The 14,373-nt window shown below is 40.4% G+C and overlaps 1 protein-coding gene across 4 annotated transcripts in view; it reads left to right on the top strand.

Annotated features, from left to right (window-relative positions):
• Positions 1-205: 205 nt before the first annotated feature.
• The window catches only part of BARD1 (BRCA1 associated RING domain 1), an 82,895-nt gene continuing 68,727 nt past the window's right edge, over positions 206-14,373 (top strand). For 2 of the 4 annotated variants that reach the window (XM_049614968.1, XM_049614969.1), the window contains exons 1-2: positions 206-442; positions 12,237-12,293. In XM_049614968.1, the coding sequence (XP_049470925.1) occupies positions 300-442; positions 12,237-12,293 (200 nt within the window). In that variant the 5' untranslated portion in view covers positions 206-299. Of the gene's footprint in view, positions 443-6,543; positions 7,141-12,236; positions 12,294-14,373 lie in introns of those variants that run through there. The other 2 variants (XM_049614971.1, XM_049614970.1) reach the window with 2 other exon arrangements.

The following is a 14,373-nucleotide window of genomic DNA, read 5'->3' on the forward strand; positions in this document are numbered from 1 at the left end:
GTCAAGGACTCGCGTTTTCGCATCTTCTCCCCTCTAGGTGGCCTGGACCTGTCCCCTTTCCCGCCAACTGCAAGCCCCACCCCTCCGGCCCCGCGCGCGGGACTTTTGGCGCGTTTCCGGGGCTCCGCCTCCCAGGGCCCCGCCCTCCCAGCGTCCCGGCCGGCCCAGAAACTGGGACCGTTCGGGCTGGGGTCGGGTCGGAGGTTGGTCGCGTCTCGGTCGTTGCCCGAGCCCGCCGAGCCCGCCGAGCCCTCCGCGTCTCCAGCTCTGGGAAGAGCCCTTCCGGCGAAGGCGGGGCGATGCCGGGGAACCGGCAGCCGAGGGTCCGGTCCGGGAACGAGCCTCGTCCCGCGCCCGCCATGGAGCCGGAGGGGCGCGGGGCCTGGGCCCACAGCCGCGCCGCGTTCGACCGGTTGGAGAAGCTGCTGCGCTGCTCGCGTTGGTAAAGATGGACCCTCGGGCGAGTTGCCGCGAGGGCGGGGGGAGGGGATCTTTTCAAACCCCCGGTTCTCTCCTTCCATTCCCGCCCCGCAGTCGGGTCGGCGAGCAGACTTTGTACTTGCCCAGGGATCTGGTGTTAGTTGTCCCCTCCCTCGCTCCCATCCCCTTCCTTTCCGCGCTGCTTGCTTGTCTTTTCTTCGTCAAACCCGACTAAGGTGGTAGTTGTCGAACTTTAGCGGGCCGAAGACTCGTCTGGAGGTGTGGTTAAAAAAAAATGCAGATTTCAGGCCCCGCCTCCATACTTTGAATCTGTAGGGCTGGGGTGGGGCTAAGGCATCGGGACTTTTTACTGGGCCTGGAATCCCTCCTGCCCCGGGCTGCGCAAGTTTGAAGGGGCCCGCTAAGCTTCAAGCAGCTGTCACTCATTGCTGAGCTGATCCTTTGACCATTACTCCGTAGCAGCTCTTTCTTGGGAGAGGAGAGTTTGGGGGACCCTTGCTGGAGGTAGATTGAAGATGGCAGTGTGATGGACACCGCCATTCTATTTCTCACTCAGTTTCTCATTTCCTTGGTTTAGTCAAAAGGCTGTATGGCTTGGGGTTCCGGCTCTTAGAGATGCTATTTATTATCATTTTTTGCTTCTTATTTTCCTTCATGCTGTTGCACCATGGGAGCCCTCTCACTTCAAGGTTTTCATTATATCTGAAGACATCATGTTCATGACTGGTACTCCATGCTTTTCCTGTAGCTCTTCCTAGTATACAAACCAAGAAGGGCTTGTCACCCTTATCATTTCTTCCAAGAGCATTGATTGAGCACCTGCTGTGTGCACAGCTTTGTATTTCTGCATGGATATAACTCAGGTTTTCTCTCTGCTTGTAGCTGGCCTGACTTTTTTGGACTTTGTTTTGACCCCCCCCCCCCCCCCCCCCCAACCATTTCCAACCCGCAGAACTTACATAAAGCACAAGTTACTGCAGCTGTTTCTTTAAAAATGAGGACTTAACTGTCACCGAGTTTTGCACTTATATTTGGTTTTACAAAAACTTAAAAAATCACCGCGCTCCTTAGAAAAGCGGCACTTTTGCTAGAATACATGGAGACATTCTGAGTTGTTTGTGTTTTTTAATAACACAGGGGTCCTCCATCTGAGAATAAGAAATTTAAAACTAGCTCTGCTAGTTGCTATAATAGAAGCAATTATAATAACACCTTAGTAGTTAAACAAAAGTTAGACATTCAGATGGGACATTTCTGTATGGAAGGCACTGAGGCAACATCATAGTGCTTCACTTAAGAGTGTAGAGTCAGGATGCCTGAGTTCAGGTTCCAGCTTTGACATTATGGCCCAAGTCATTTATTTATTTATTAAAAAAAATTTTTTTTCTTAAATTTATTTTGAGAGAGAGAGAATGCATGAGGTGGGGAGAAGGGCAGAGAGAGAGAGAGAGAGAGGGACAGAGAATCCCAAGCAGGCTTGTGCTGTCAGCACAGAGCCCTATGGCGGGGGGCTTGCTCCCAACAACCCTTTGATCATGACCTGAGCTGAAATCAAGATTCTGACGCTTAACCGACTGAGCCATCCAGGCATCCATGTCTCAAGTAATTTAACTTCTGTGCCTCAGTTTCCCCATCTGAGTGATAATAGTGCTCTGCTCATCCACCTATGGGGATTCATTACTAATAAAAGATACTCACTCTTATGTGGATCCTGAGAAACTTAACAGAAACCCATGGGGGAGGGGAAGGAAAAAAAAAAAAAAAGGTTAGAGTGGGAGAGAGCCAAAGCATAAGAGACTGTTAAAAACTGAGAACAAACTGAGGGTTGATGGGGGATGGGAGGGAGGGGAGGGTGGGTGATGGGTATTGAGGAGGGCACCTTTTGGGATGAGCACTGGGTGTTGTATGGAAACCAATTTGACAATAAATTTCATATATTAAAAAAAGAAAGATACTATTGAACACCTGCAAAGTGCTATTTTGGCGTTGGGGATTCGTTAGTGAACAGAGCAGGCAAAAACCTCAGTCTTTAGGAAGCTAACATTCTGTGGGAGGGGGGAAACTAAATGAAATTATATGTGTAAAGTGTTGAGTATGGTGGTTATAGAATAAGTGATAAGTAATAGGTGTCTTATAAAAATACAAAAAAAGCATAGCCTGCTTGCTGAATGGTTTGGTGAAGGCAAAATAGGTGCTTTATAAAAAGAAGAGTAATCTGTAGGTTGTCCTGAACTATAATACAGCCAATTTCACTTAAAAAATTTTTTTTAATGTTTATTTTTATTTATTTTTAAATTGTTTTTAAATTTTTTATTTTTTTTAATTTTATTTATTTTGAGAAAGAGAGAGCACAGGTGGGGGAGGGTCAAAGAGAAGTAGAGAGAGAATCCCAAGCAGGCTCTGCAACATCAGTGCGGAGCCAGATGCAGGGCTTGAACTCAAACTGTGAGACCATGACCTGAGTGGAGACCAAGAATCCGGATGCTTACCCGACTGCGCCACCCAGGTGCCCCGTAATGTTTGTTTGTTTTTAAGAGAGAGACAGAGTGTGAGTGGGCAGGGGCAGAGAGAGAGCGAGATACAGAATCTAAAGCAGGCTTCAGGCTCCAAGCTCCTATCTGTCAGCACAGAGTCCGATGCGGGGCTCGAACCCACGAACCGTGAGATCGTGACCTGAACTGAAGTCAGACGTTTAACCAACTGAGCCATCCATGCATCCTGCCAGTTTCAGTTTTTATCCCTGCCAAATATTTTTCTAGTTTCTAACAAAAGTGAGCAGACAATAAGAGCCAGAGGACTGAAAGTAGACATCAGTAACTAGGTCTAGACTTTTATTACAACTTATCCTGTTGGGTGGAGAATAATACTGAACTCTAGTGAATTTTCTTAAAAAGTTAATATATGAACCACTGATGGAATAACAACTAAATCTCAATGGTGTCTTTGCAGATTTTAACCAGGGCTTGGCAAACTTCTGTAAAGAGTCATATAATAACTGATGCTGACCACCATCTGTGTTCTTACTATTTTTTGTCTTTTACAACCCTTAACAACATAAAAAGCATTCTTAGCTCAAGGCTGTACAGAAACAGTCTACTGACTTGATTTGGTGCATAAGCTATAGTTTGCTGAACTGTTTTAATAGGTAGAATGTCTTAAGTTTAAAAATCCTCAGTGTAAAATTTTATATGACACGGGATTTAATATTTAGAAGTGATTTTGCATTCCTGTTGGTGTCTCTATATGTCTTGGCACTGTCTACAGTGTATAAAGCGTGGCCCGTTTCTTCTTACCCAGGGAAGATAACCCCTTTTTTCCCACCCACGCCTTTCCCTGTAGCTGCCTGACGCCATTGCTTCAAAGAACAACTCAGGATGGTCTGCTTCTTGCTTTGCTACCTACCATTCCTGGCAGTGTCCTGTTACTTCAAATTGTGTGTCAGTATGCCCTTTTACAGAGTTTCAAAGTTCTACCCAGTGGACTAGTGATTACCCCGATTACCCTCACATTCAGCTTGCAGCTGTCATCTATATTGTGTTCCCAGGTGTCACCTGTCTTATACAGCATATTGCATCTGTTTTACGGGAAGCATTGCTTGTGGGTGAGGGTGGATTGGCTACATTACAGGGCATCGTTTCTTGACCTTTAACATAAGTAGGACTCCAAGGTGAAGCTGATGAAATTTTTTCAAGAGGCCAGATGTGACATTTGTGTTAGGTCCAAGCCCCACAACCAGATAGAAGCTATTTAAAGATTTGGAAAAATGAGACAGGAAGACCGTATCATTTGAGAGGCTGACAGAAAGCATAGTAATAATGTGTTCCTAAAGGAAGTAGGAAAAAATAATAAAGGCTGTAATGTAAACCCCAAGTGTCATATGACACTATTTTGTGAGTTAAAATTAGGTACCTCTTGACATTTTTAGGTGTGTGCAGGTTGACCTCTACCTGTGTAGAGTCATTAGTGTAATTTGTGTAGAGTCAAATAGTGTAATTTGGAGTTATAGCACTTTTTTTAAAAATTTTTTTTACATTTGTTTATTTTTGAGAGACGGAGTGAGACAAAGTGAGAGTGGGGGAGGGGCAGAGAGAGAGGGAGACACAGAATCCGAAGCAGGCTACAGGCTCTGAGCTGTCAGCACAGAGCCCAACACCGGGCTCGAACCCACAGACCATGAGGTCATGACCTGAGCTGAAGTTGGACGCTCAACTGACTGAGCCACTCAGGCGCCCCTGGAGTTCTAGCACTTTTTAAATCAACTTTTAGTAAAAAGTAAAAAAGCAATCTTGTGATTTTTGGCATAGATGATTTTATTTTTCTAAATTATTTTTTGTCATTTTAAAGGCGATAAAGATTATTTTCTCTTATAGCATCACTTAGTGATTAAGAACATTAATTTTGAACCCTGGCTTGAAATCCTGCTTCAGTGATTTTTGGGTAAATTAGTTTGTCTTGTATGCTTCCTTTTCTCATTTGTGAAAATGAATTAGTAGTAGTTTCTATCTTATGAGGTTACCAGAATTAAATGAGTTAATATTTATAAGATTCTTAGAGCAGTGCCTATTATGTTTTATGTGCTATATGGATGTTTGTAAAATAAAGGATAGATTTCTTGACCCCAGCATTAAGCTTTTGTCTTCATTAGCTTTGCTCAGAAGCACTTTACTAGGCCAGTGATCCTTAAGTGGGATGATTACTCCTTTAGCTTGCTCTGATGCTGGTTCTTCTTTAGGACCATAAGTGATCACTGATGGACCACATTAGTGGTGACATGGTGAGACATTTTTTACCTTTAAGGAGCACACGCTTAACTATAAGGGGTAAAATGCACACAGAGTTCAGGGTAAATTATGATGAAGGCCAAGGAGATGTAGAGAAGTGTACTTGGATGGTGCCAGTGTAGGAAAGCTTCATGGCTTTTGAATTGGGCCTCGGAAAGAGTTTCATAGATGGAGACTGGTGGAGTATGCTAATCACAATATGCTAAAAGGTACTGTAGAATAAAGGGGAAGTGAGTCAGATGGGCAGAGAGTAATTGGTAGCCTAACAACTGACTATTCAGTTGGTTCACATAATTCCTAAGTAGAGCAATTTGTGTAACTTTCCTGTCACTCTGATGTCCTCATCTATAAAATGAGGAAAATGGACAAAGGGCTTTCTAAGACTCCCTCTAGTTCTGCAGATTCCATAATTATGAGTTTCCTTTGGGTACAAATTATTGTTTAAAACTTTCTATTGACTTTTAACATACATCCAGAAAAGGGCACAAATCATTGGTGTTCAGCATGTATCCTATATCTCTTCTAAATGTAGAATGTATTTACTTATGTGGTATTTTGATTCTTTGATACACATTTCATAAAGACAGGTTCACATTTGTGGCCACAGTGTTGAATTCATGGTTTCTTAGCGTTTGTTAAATTAGTGCATTAAAGAATTTAGGTTAAGTTAGGATCACATTTAAGGAGTCTTTGCAAGTGGGAATACCATAAGGACCTGGTTAATTTCACTTGACTCACCTAGAATCCTCTGTAGGTTCCTGGGGTTAGTTACCTATAGTAAACAATGACTAGGGTCTTGAGCAGATGTAGAAGCCAAGGTCTTTTGCCCTGGGAGGTAAAGGTAGAACCATGAGTTACACAGACCCATTATAGGCCTCCACATACCTGGTGTTCTATAGTGCTTGTGTCTGCCAGAGAAACTTACCAGAGACATTGAGCACCTGTTCCCCATAGCATTGGAGATGGTCTTACAAGTGAAGTTCTTGTTAATATGAGCCTGGGACTTTGAGGAGAGATTTTATAGGCTGGGAGTGCACTCTTGACAGTCATCTGCATTAGATGGTTTGAAAGCACACTTCTGGAAGTGAGCAGGGAAGAGAATATAAAGAGCCTTAAAATCAACATTTGAGCATTAGGTGGAAGAGGTAAAGCTTTAAGGACAGTTACTTAGATACTGTTTTGCTTTGGAAGAAAAGAAATAAAGGACAGAATAACCAGAAGTATTTGAGGCAGGTATGCATAATATTCTCTGTGCTCATCTGTCTCATAACAATAGATCCCATTATAATCAGTCATTAATAGACAGGAGTCTATTGCCCATTTGGCTTTTGGGATATTGGCTCCTTGATTTATTCAGTATTTGTCAACACTAAATAATTAGACATGATTAAAAAATTTTTTTTTCCGTGATTTACTTGAATCTGGCATACAAAATACATAGAATAAGATGCCTTTGTGTCATTATTCATATCCCTTGTTAACAATTTTGTTTATTCTGAAGACAAATACAACAGATTGTTTAATTGGCTTGAAGAGTCTGTGCATTTTGGTGTTAAATGTGTTGGTCCACACTTAAAAATAACTTGGCGATTTTCTAAAATGTAAGAGCATTGTGGTAGCTATCTTGCCTAATGTTAAGTAGCAGTTTATCTCAGTAAGCTTAGGGAGCCATTCTGTTAAGAAATAGGTCTGCCTCAGTATTGTAATCTCAACTGAATTTACTTTCCTTTTCTTCTTTGCAAAGAAATTTTTATATCAATAGGCCCTTTTTAAAAAAAAAAAAATTGTTTGTTCTCCCTACTTAGTTCTTCCCCAAGTTATAATCCTCTGACTGCGCTGATCTTTCCAAATCAACTACATGTGAAGTAACAGAAGTATGACTGCAGATTGGAAAAAGTAGAGTAGCTGAATTTTCAAGGTACAAAAATCCTGTTACCATGCAAATGTCTTTTCTTATTCTTCTGGACTTTTTTCTTTCTAATATATATGTATATCAAACAAAGAATAGGGTAAAGATAAAATAGAATTCTTAATATAAATTCATTTTTGCATGTACTCTTCCATTTGCTTCATTCACTAAGGATTTATCGAAATTCTGCTGTTCGTATAGCACCATGCTAGGGAGGTAGTGGTGGGGAGCTCAGAAAAAATGAAAGTCAAGATCTCTTGTTTGTAGGGCTAGAATCTATTTGGAGACCAGGGGGAAAAATAAGGAATCAAGCAGATAAAATACAAAATAATTTAGCTTTCAGCATTGATTTCCAGGGCTCCAACTAGAAGCCATCTCTCTGGAACTTGAGAACATTTTGTAATTCTCTTAAATCATACACTAACTTTGCTTATCAGATTACCTAGTTAGATTATAAGCTCCTTAATATAGATTGTATTGCAGTCGACCTTGTGTTCTTTACATGTATGGTGCAAGGTACAGATTTTGCATGAGTGATGGTATGGAAACTAAAATTCAAGAATTTCTGTGCTTTGTTTAGTGTCATTTTTATTATATCATCCTGTATAATATTTGGATAATGTGTTGGGCTTGAATAGTTTTGGGAGTTGTGAGGAGGAAGTGTATTCTAGGATGGGAGAACAGCCTGAGCAATCTGGTTTTGGATCTTGGGTATTATTTGAGAAATGTTACAGACACTGGCCTGCTGAGAGCAGAGGTTTTTTTTTTTGTGGAGGAGCAGTGCAAGAAAATGTTGCTTGCTTTGGAGTTAACTGGATTGTGAAGAACTTTCTAATATTAAGTTTTTAAAAATTGAAATAATACATGCATTAAAATATTAAGGTATATGGTGATTAAATATTTAAGGGAATGACAGGTGGGCCTGAATCCTTTTCTTTAAGAACCCACTATGATCAATTTATTATGTGTCCTTTAAGAGGTTCTCTGTGTTTGTATAAGCATTGTAAGCCTCAGATGAGAAGATACTATACGTCAGGGAGATGTATCATGATTTATTTAACCATTTTCTTGTTGGTTAAAATTTAGATTGTTTCTGGTCTTTGGCTTTAATAAGCTGTGCTGGAGTGAATATCCTTGTCCATGGCCTTTACAAAGTTTTAGTTGAAATTATTTGTGAACAGGGTGCCTGGCTGGCTCTGTCAGTGGAGCCTGCAACTCTTGATCTCAGGGTTGTGAGTTCAAGCCCCATGTTGGGTGTAGAGAGTACTTAAAAAAAATCTTAAAAAAATAAAATAAAATTATGCATGACTATAATCAACAGTCATTAAGTCAGAGACATAATAAAAATATTCATTTGCTTCATCTGTACTCCAGATACAACTTCTTTCATCTCTTAGTTCTTCATGGTTTACATCTACATTTCCAAATAATAGGTTTCTATTGCTACCTCTTGATTTTTTCCATTTTAGACATTATTTATTAACTTTCTAACTTCCTGCACTAAAAGATCAGTTTTCTTACTATTATCTGTTCACTTTCTACTGTGGGAGATGACTGGGTATAAAATTTGAAGGACAAAATAATTTTCAATCATTATTTTGAAGGCTGGGTATCCCTTGTCACCCTTGGGATGTCATATGCTGTTCTGGATCCTTAAAACAAGAAATATTTATATGCATATATGTATATATATGTGTATATGTATATATGTGTATGTATGTATGTATATGTGTATATGTATGTGTGTGTGTGTATACAGACATATATATATGACGTTTTATTTCTTAATCTCTGGAATCTCTTTATTATCCTGTCTAGATAGACATCTTTGGTATTTTAGAGTTTCAGTTTTGCAAGCACCTGAGTATCTCTGAAGGATAAATTCCTGACACGGGAATAGTTGAATTAAAAGTGGATGCATTTAGGGGCGCCTGGGTGGCTCAGTCGTTAAGCGACCGACTTAGGCTCAGGTCATGATCTCGCGGTCTGTGAGTTCGAGCCCCGCATCGGGCTCTGTGCTGACAGCTCGGAGCCTGGAGCCTGCTTCAGATTCTGTGTCTCCCTCTCTCTGCCCCTCCCCTGCTCATGCTCTGTCTCTCTGTCTGTCAAAAATAAATAAATATAAAAAAAAATTAAAAAAAAAAAGTGGATGCATTTAAAATTTTGATACTTATTGTCTGGTTGTAATAAAAATTGTTTTATTGCAGAGTATCTTCTCCTCTAAGCTCTAGCCATTGTCTGAAAGCCTGGCTTTGACAGAGATCAGTGCCACTCTTTATCTGCTCTGTGAGCTCTTCGTTAACAATTTTTTGAACTTGACACCACACCTCCCTCTCCCAGTGTTGGGTATAACACCCCTCTCCCTGCTCCTTCCACTATGCATGCATACATACTTTTCTGCACATGCATATACTTCTCTGTCAGTCTTCCAGTGTCCTTCCTCATCTGTTAACAGCAACAAAAAATATATTCTAGCTCACTAATTAGAATTAGTATAATTTATCAATTATTCATAGATACTAGGATCATTGCTAATCACACTATAGCATCTCATTGCTAGGGTGAAGGGTCAGAACCAGAGATAAAGGGTTCAGAGTCATCGTAAAAAGGAAATTTAAGTTTAGAAATAGAATCAAGGCATTGAGTCGAGTACTGCCATAGAAAGCCAGAAGACTGTGAACTGCGTCCTGGGGATAAGCCTACAATTGAGAGACAGGAAAAGAAGCAGCTAACGAAATGGTGGAATAGGCGGATAAATGTGCTATAAGAAAATTAAAACTCAACAGAAGGAAAGGTTTCAAGAAAGAATGTGAGATCAATGTTGCCTCACAGAGAAGTCAGGGAGAACGAGGCCTAAAAATGCTTTAGGGAATAGTTTCAGCAGAGTTGGGAGTTCAAGCTAGGGAGATAAGGAGATGGAAAGAACCATGTAGAGCACTTTCTGAGGACTTTACATCCACAGAGAGGGGAAGAGCTGGGGCTGAAGGTAGAGTGAGGCAGGAGCTGAAGAAAGGGCTACTTTTTAGGGTGGAGGAGAGAGTACCTGTGCGTGTTTAGTTGCAGATAGAAGAAGAAATTTTGCTGAGTATAATGATGAGAATCGACTACTTTAGGAGACAGGGAAGATACTGGATCTAGGGACAGGGAGAACAACACATTTTAAGAAGGAAGAATGACTTCAGGACATCTTTCCCCCTGAGCCCAGAGGGAGGGACAGGGTTATGGGTGAAGAGGAAGGAATAGGCCCAGGTGGTGAAAAGCTCACAGTCAGGTTAATGGGATTTAGGAGCATGGAGATTGTTTTGAATAGCCATCTATTCAAGCATTTGTTATACAAAGGTGAAGAAAGTACCAACTGAATGTATAGAGACACGTGTATATATCTGTCTGTATATATCTGTCTTTTTATCATTGTTATTCATCCCCTGAGAGTAGGCAAGGAAGGAGTGGACTGTGGGGCCTATCTGGTATTCCTGGCATCTGTGAGTGTCTAAAAGGTCAATGCAAATAGGGTGGTGGTGGTGGAGATGTCCGTGAAGTAGTAATTGTGGCCTGGGAATCCAAGGAGCTAATGAACTGAATGGCCTTGTCTGAAGGCAGAGAGCAACTGAAGGTGGAGGTTTGGTCAGAGTGGTGGAATAAAAAAAATATAGGGAGTATATAATGATAGGAGGAAGTGAGATACATCACTTCTGAGATCTTAGAGCCAAACTTGTGATGAAGTAGAATTCAACACACTTGATCAGGAGAGATCAGATTAGATTTGGTGGGTGAAATAGCAGAAATTATAGGAGGAGCGTGAGCATTGTAGCAGAGATCATCTTCATTGCCAGAGTCACAAAAGTGCCTGGCACTTCACAAGTCATATTTTTACACTGTGATCTGTGTGGTGGGATAGAAAAATCAGACATTGTGAGTTTTTAAAAAGCAATGGGTTTTATAATGTCAGTGAGCACCATTTTTGGTATCTTGAGGATAACATTATAGGTGTGTACTCTGTTTTTAGCATTCTTTCTGAAAGCTCAATTTCACTTTAATGTTCACATCTATTAAATGTGCTATTTGATACTTTTGATCTTTCAAGAAATGTGGAAAACTGTTTTTATTGATATGTGGTACATATACAGAGGTAATTGGATAATAATGCTGTAAATACCTAAAGGTCCTAAGGTTAGTGTAATAAACCAAGCACAAAAAATATTCATCCTTCAAAAGCTTTATTTTCTCCTGTTTGCTCTTGCTGCATTACGCTCTCTGAATACAATGACTTGATGTGTTTATTAATAAGTACGTACTGTTACTTTCTGAGGATTATCAAATGTAGCACGTATTTTGATGGACAGTAATTGTGTTTCTCTCTCTCTTTCCCCAATGCCATGACTCTCATTCAGTCTGTAGAATGTCAACCTGATGATTCCTGTTTGCAGTTGCTTAACGAACAAAACAGTCAGTTAATTGTGAACTGAAAGAATGGCTGTATTTTTGACAAGGCATCTATGTAAAATAAATTGCCTCTTAACAATAGCCAGAAACTAGTGTATTCCTATGGGAAACCATGAATGCTTATGGTCAAGGTGGTCAGATGTTCTGATTTTCCTGGGTCGGTTCTGGTTTACACCTGTTATCCCAGTGTCCTGTTTAGTTGTCATGCCCTGTCACTCCCAGAAATGTTCTCATTTGGACAATATGTTATATGGTCATTCTGCCTTTTAGGCCTTATTTTGAAATTTATGGTCTATACTTTGAATCATTAAGCGAAGATGTATCTTAGTAATTGAAAGAAGCAGTCAGTGGTCGGTTTTGCCATCCTCTATAAAGGTATAGGGATACTTACACAAAGTTCCTTCTTTCTGAATTCCCACTATATGCGTTATAAAAAATGTTACAGTTTGCACTGAGTTTGCTAGTAGCTATTTGAATTCAGCAGATGTGTGATGATACAATATTTAATCAGTGAGTAACAGCCTTTCAAATAAATATATCCTAATCTTCTGCTTTGGAAAGAGAAATACAGTAGTGTTGGCCCTTGGATTTATGAAATGTTGGGTAATAAGTGTTTATCTCACAATGACCTAAGTCTTGATTGTCTTCCTTTCTTCAAACAGCACTAATATTCTGAGGGAGCCTGTGTGTTTAGGGGGATGTGAGCACATCTTCTGTAGGTAAGTAATTATGACTTGATCCATAGTGTAACTATATTTTTTACTAGGTCATTACTAATAATTACCATATTAGTAATATGTTGTGTGTTATGTTTGTGTAACTCTCATAGGCTACAAATAACTTACTGTACATTGTCTCATTTTGATGCATAAAACTGTCTTACTTTACAAATAAGAGCATCAAAGCTCAAAGGGGGTGAGTTGTTCAGAGTTGCATAGCTTAGCAAGTAGCTTGGGGAGAAAAATCTGTTATGTAATTGAAATACAGCTCTTTTTTTTTTCCCCCTTCTGGTTACTTTGGAGTCTAGACCTTACAGATTGTGAAAATCTTGCTCTGGATTAATTTTCTGGGGCTTCTGTAACAAAGTCCCAAAGACTGAGTGGTTTGGAATGACAGAAATGTATTGTCTCACAGCTGTGGAGGCTAGAAGTCCAACAGCAAGGTGTCAGCAGGGTGGTTGTTTCTGAGGGCTGTGAGGAAAAACCTGTCCTGTGATTCTGTCCTACCTTCTGGTGGTGGAGAACCTTTGTCTTCTGGCAATCTTTGTCCTTCCTTGGATTGTAGGTCTATCACTGATTTTGACCTTCATGTTCACACAGCCTTCTCTTTAGTGTGCATGTTTGTCTCTGTGTCCAAACCTGCCCTTTTTGTAAGAATGGCAGCTTTCCTGGAGTAAGGCTCACCTCGATAATCTCATGTTAATTTGATCTCGAGAAAGACCCTATTTCCAAATAAGATTAGGTACCGGGGGTTAGGACTTCAACATCTTTTTGGGGGACACAGTTCAAGCCATAATAGTTACTATGGAATTATGTCCATGTTATAGTATGAAAGCCCTGGCATATAGATTAGAATATTAGATTTTCATCTCATTCTATTTCTTATTCTGGAGAAATCAATTAAAGGACTGAATGTCTTGGTTTAATTGTCTCTGAGACAGGGTCCACGTAGCCTCCTTTGCATCAGTTTTTTAATGACTTCAGTAATGACGCATGACTATCTGGCATGAACGACTTCGGCATGAAGTTTAAGCACACAAGAAAATAATTTACTGTGTGACTGCTGTGGGCTGATGTGTGGGAAGTGACTATGCTTGGGGTCCCAGTTTTCCTTCTGGAAACATGGATTTGATATATGGGGCATATCCAGCTGGAGGCTGGGATAGGGAATAGTACATGTTGCCCATCCGCTCTCCGTTTGGATGATGACAAGGACTTCACATGGGCAGGGCACGTGCGTCAGTCATCCTCCTTTCCCCTGTGCCCACGTCAGAGATCTTCATGGCAATAAAGCAGACTGCCGACTACAGAGCTGCTCAAGGCAGAAACCACAAGTAATACCCAACTGCTCTTCCTTGTCACATCATTAAGTTCTGTGACTTCCACCTCACAATGTGCCTTGAATCTTGAATTTTCCCACTCTTCTCTGTATTTACTACTGTTTATTTGATCCAAGCCACCATTGTATTATATCTCCTCAGACTAGTATAATAAGTTCTTAACTGCTCCCCTTCCTCATTTTCTACATTCTTAATAGTGATCTTTTAAAAATGTAAATCACATCCATATCCTTACCCTCCTTAAAATCCTCCAGTGGCTTCTTTTACAGTTAGAATAAAATCCTTACTCTTCACTATAAGGTCTGGAAGACCTGTACAGGACCCAATTCCTGCCTGTCTCTCCAGCCACACTTCCTTCTAGCTCACCCTGTCTAGCTACCTTCTCCTTTTAGTTCATTAAACACACCAAAGTCATTCCCGCCTCAGAACTTTTGCACTTGCTATTTCCTCCTTCTAGAATGTACTGCCAAATTTTTGTGAGGCTAACTTTTCATCAGTTACATTTCAACTCAGATGTCACCACCTCCAAAAGACCTCCCATGATGCCCTTATGAAATATGCCCACTTCCTGTCCTTACTTGGTAGTAAGCAGATTTATTTTGTTTCAGCTGATGTACTTGCTGTATGTAATAGATCGGTGACAAATTTTGATTATGTGATGCCAAGAATTGGGTAACTGTATTCTTTGCAGATTTGCAGCTGTGTAAAACTGCTAGGAAATGTTGTAAATACCATGCAGT

Source organism: Panthera uncia (assembly GCF_023721935.1).
Source record: "Panthera uncia isolate 11264 chromosome C1 unlocalized genomic scaffold, Puncia_PCG_1.0 HiC_scaffold_3, whole genome shotgun sequence".
Classification (NCBI taxonomy): Eukaryota; Metazoa; Chordata; class Mammalia; order Carnivora; family Felidae; genus Panthera; species Panthera uncia.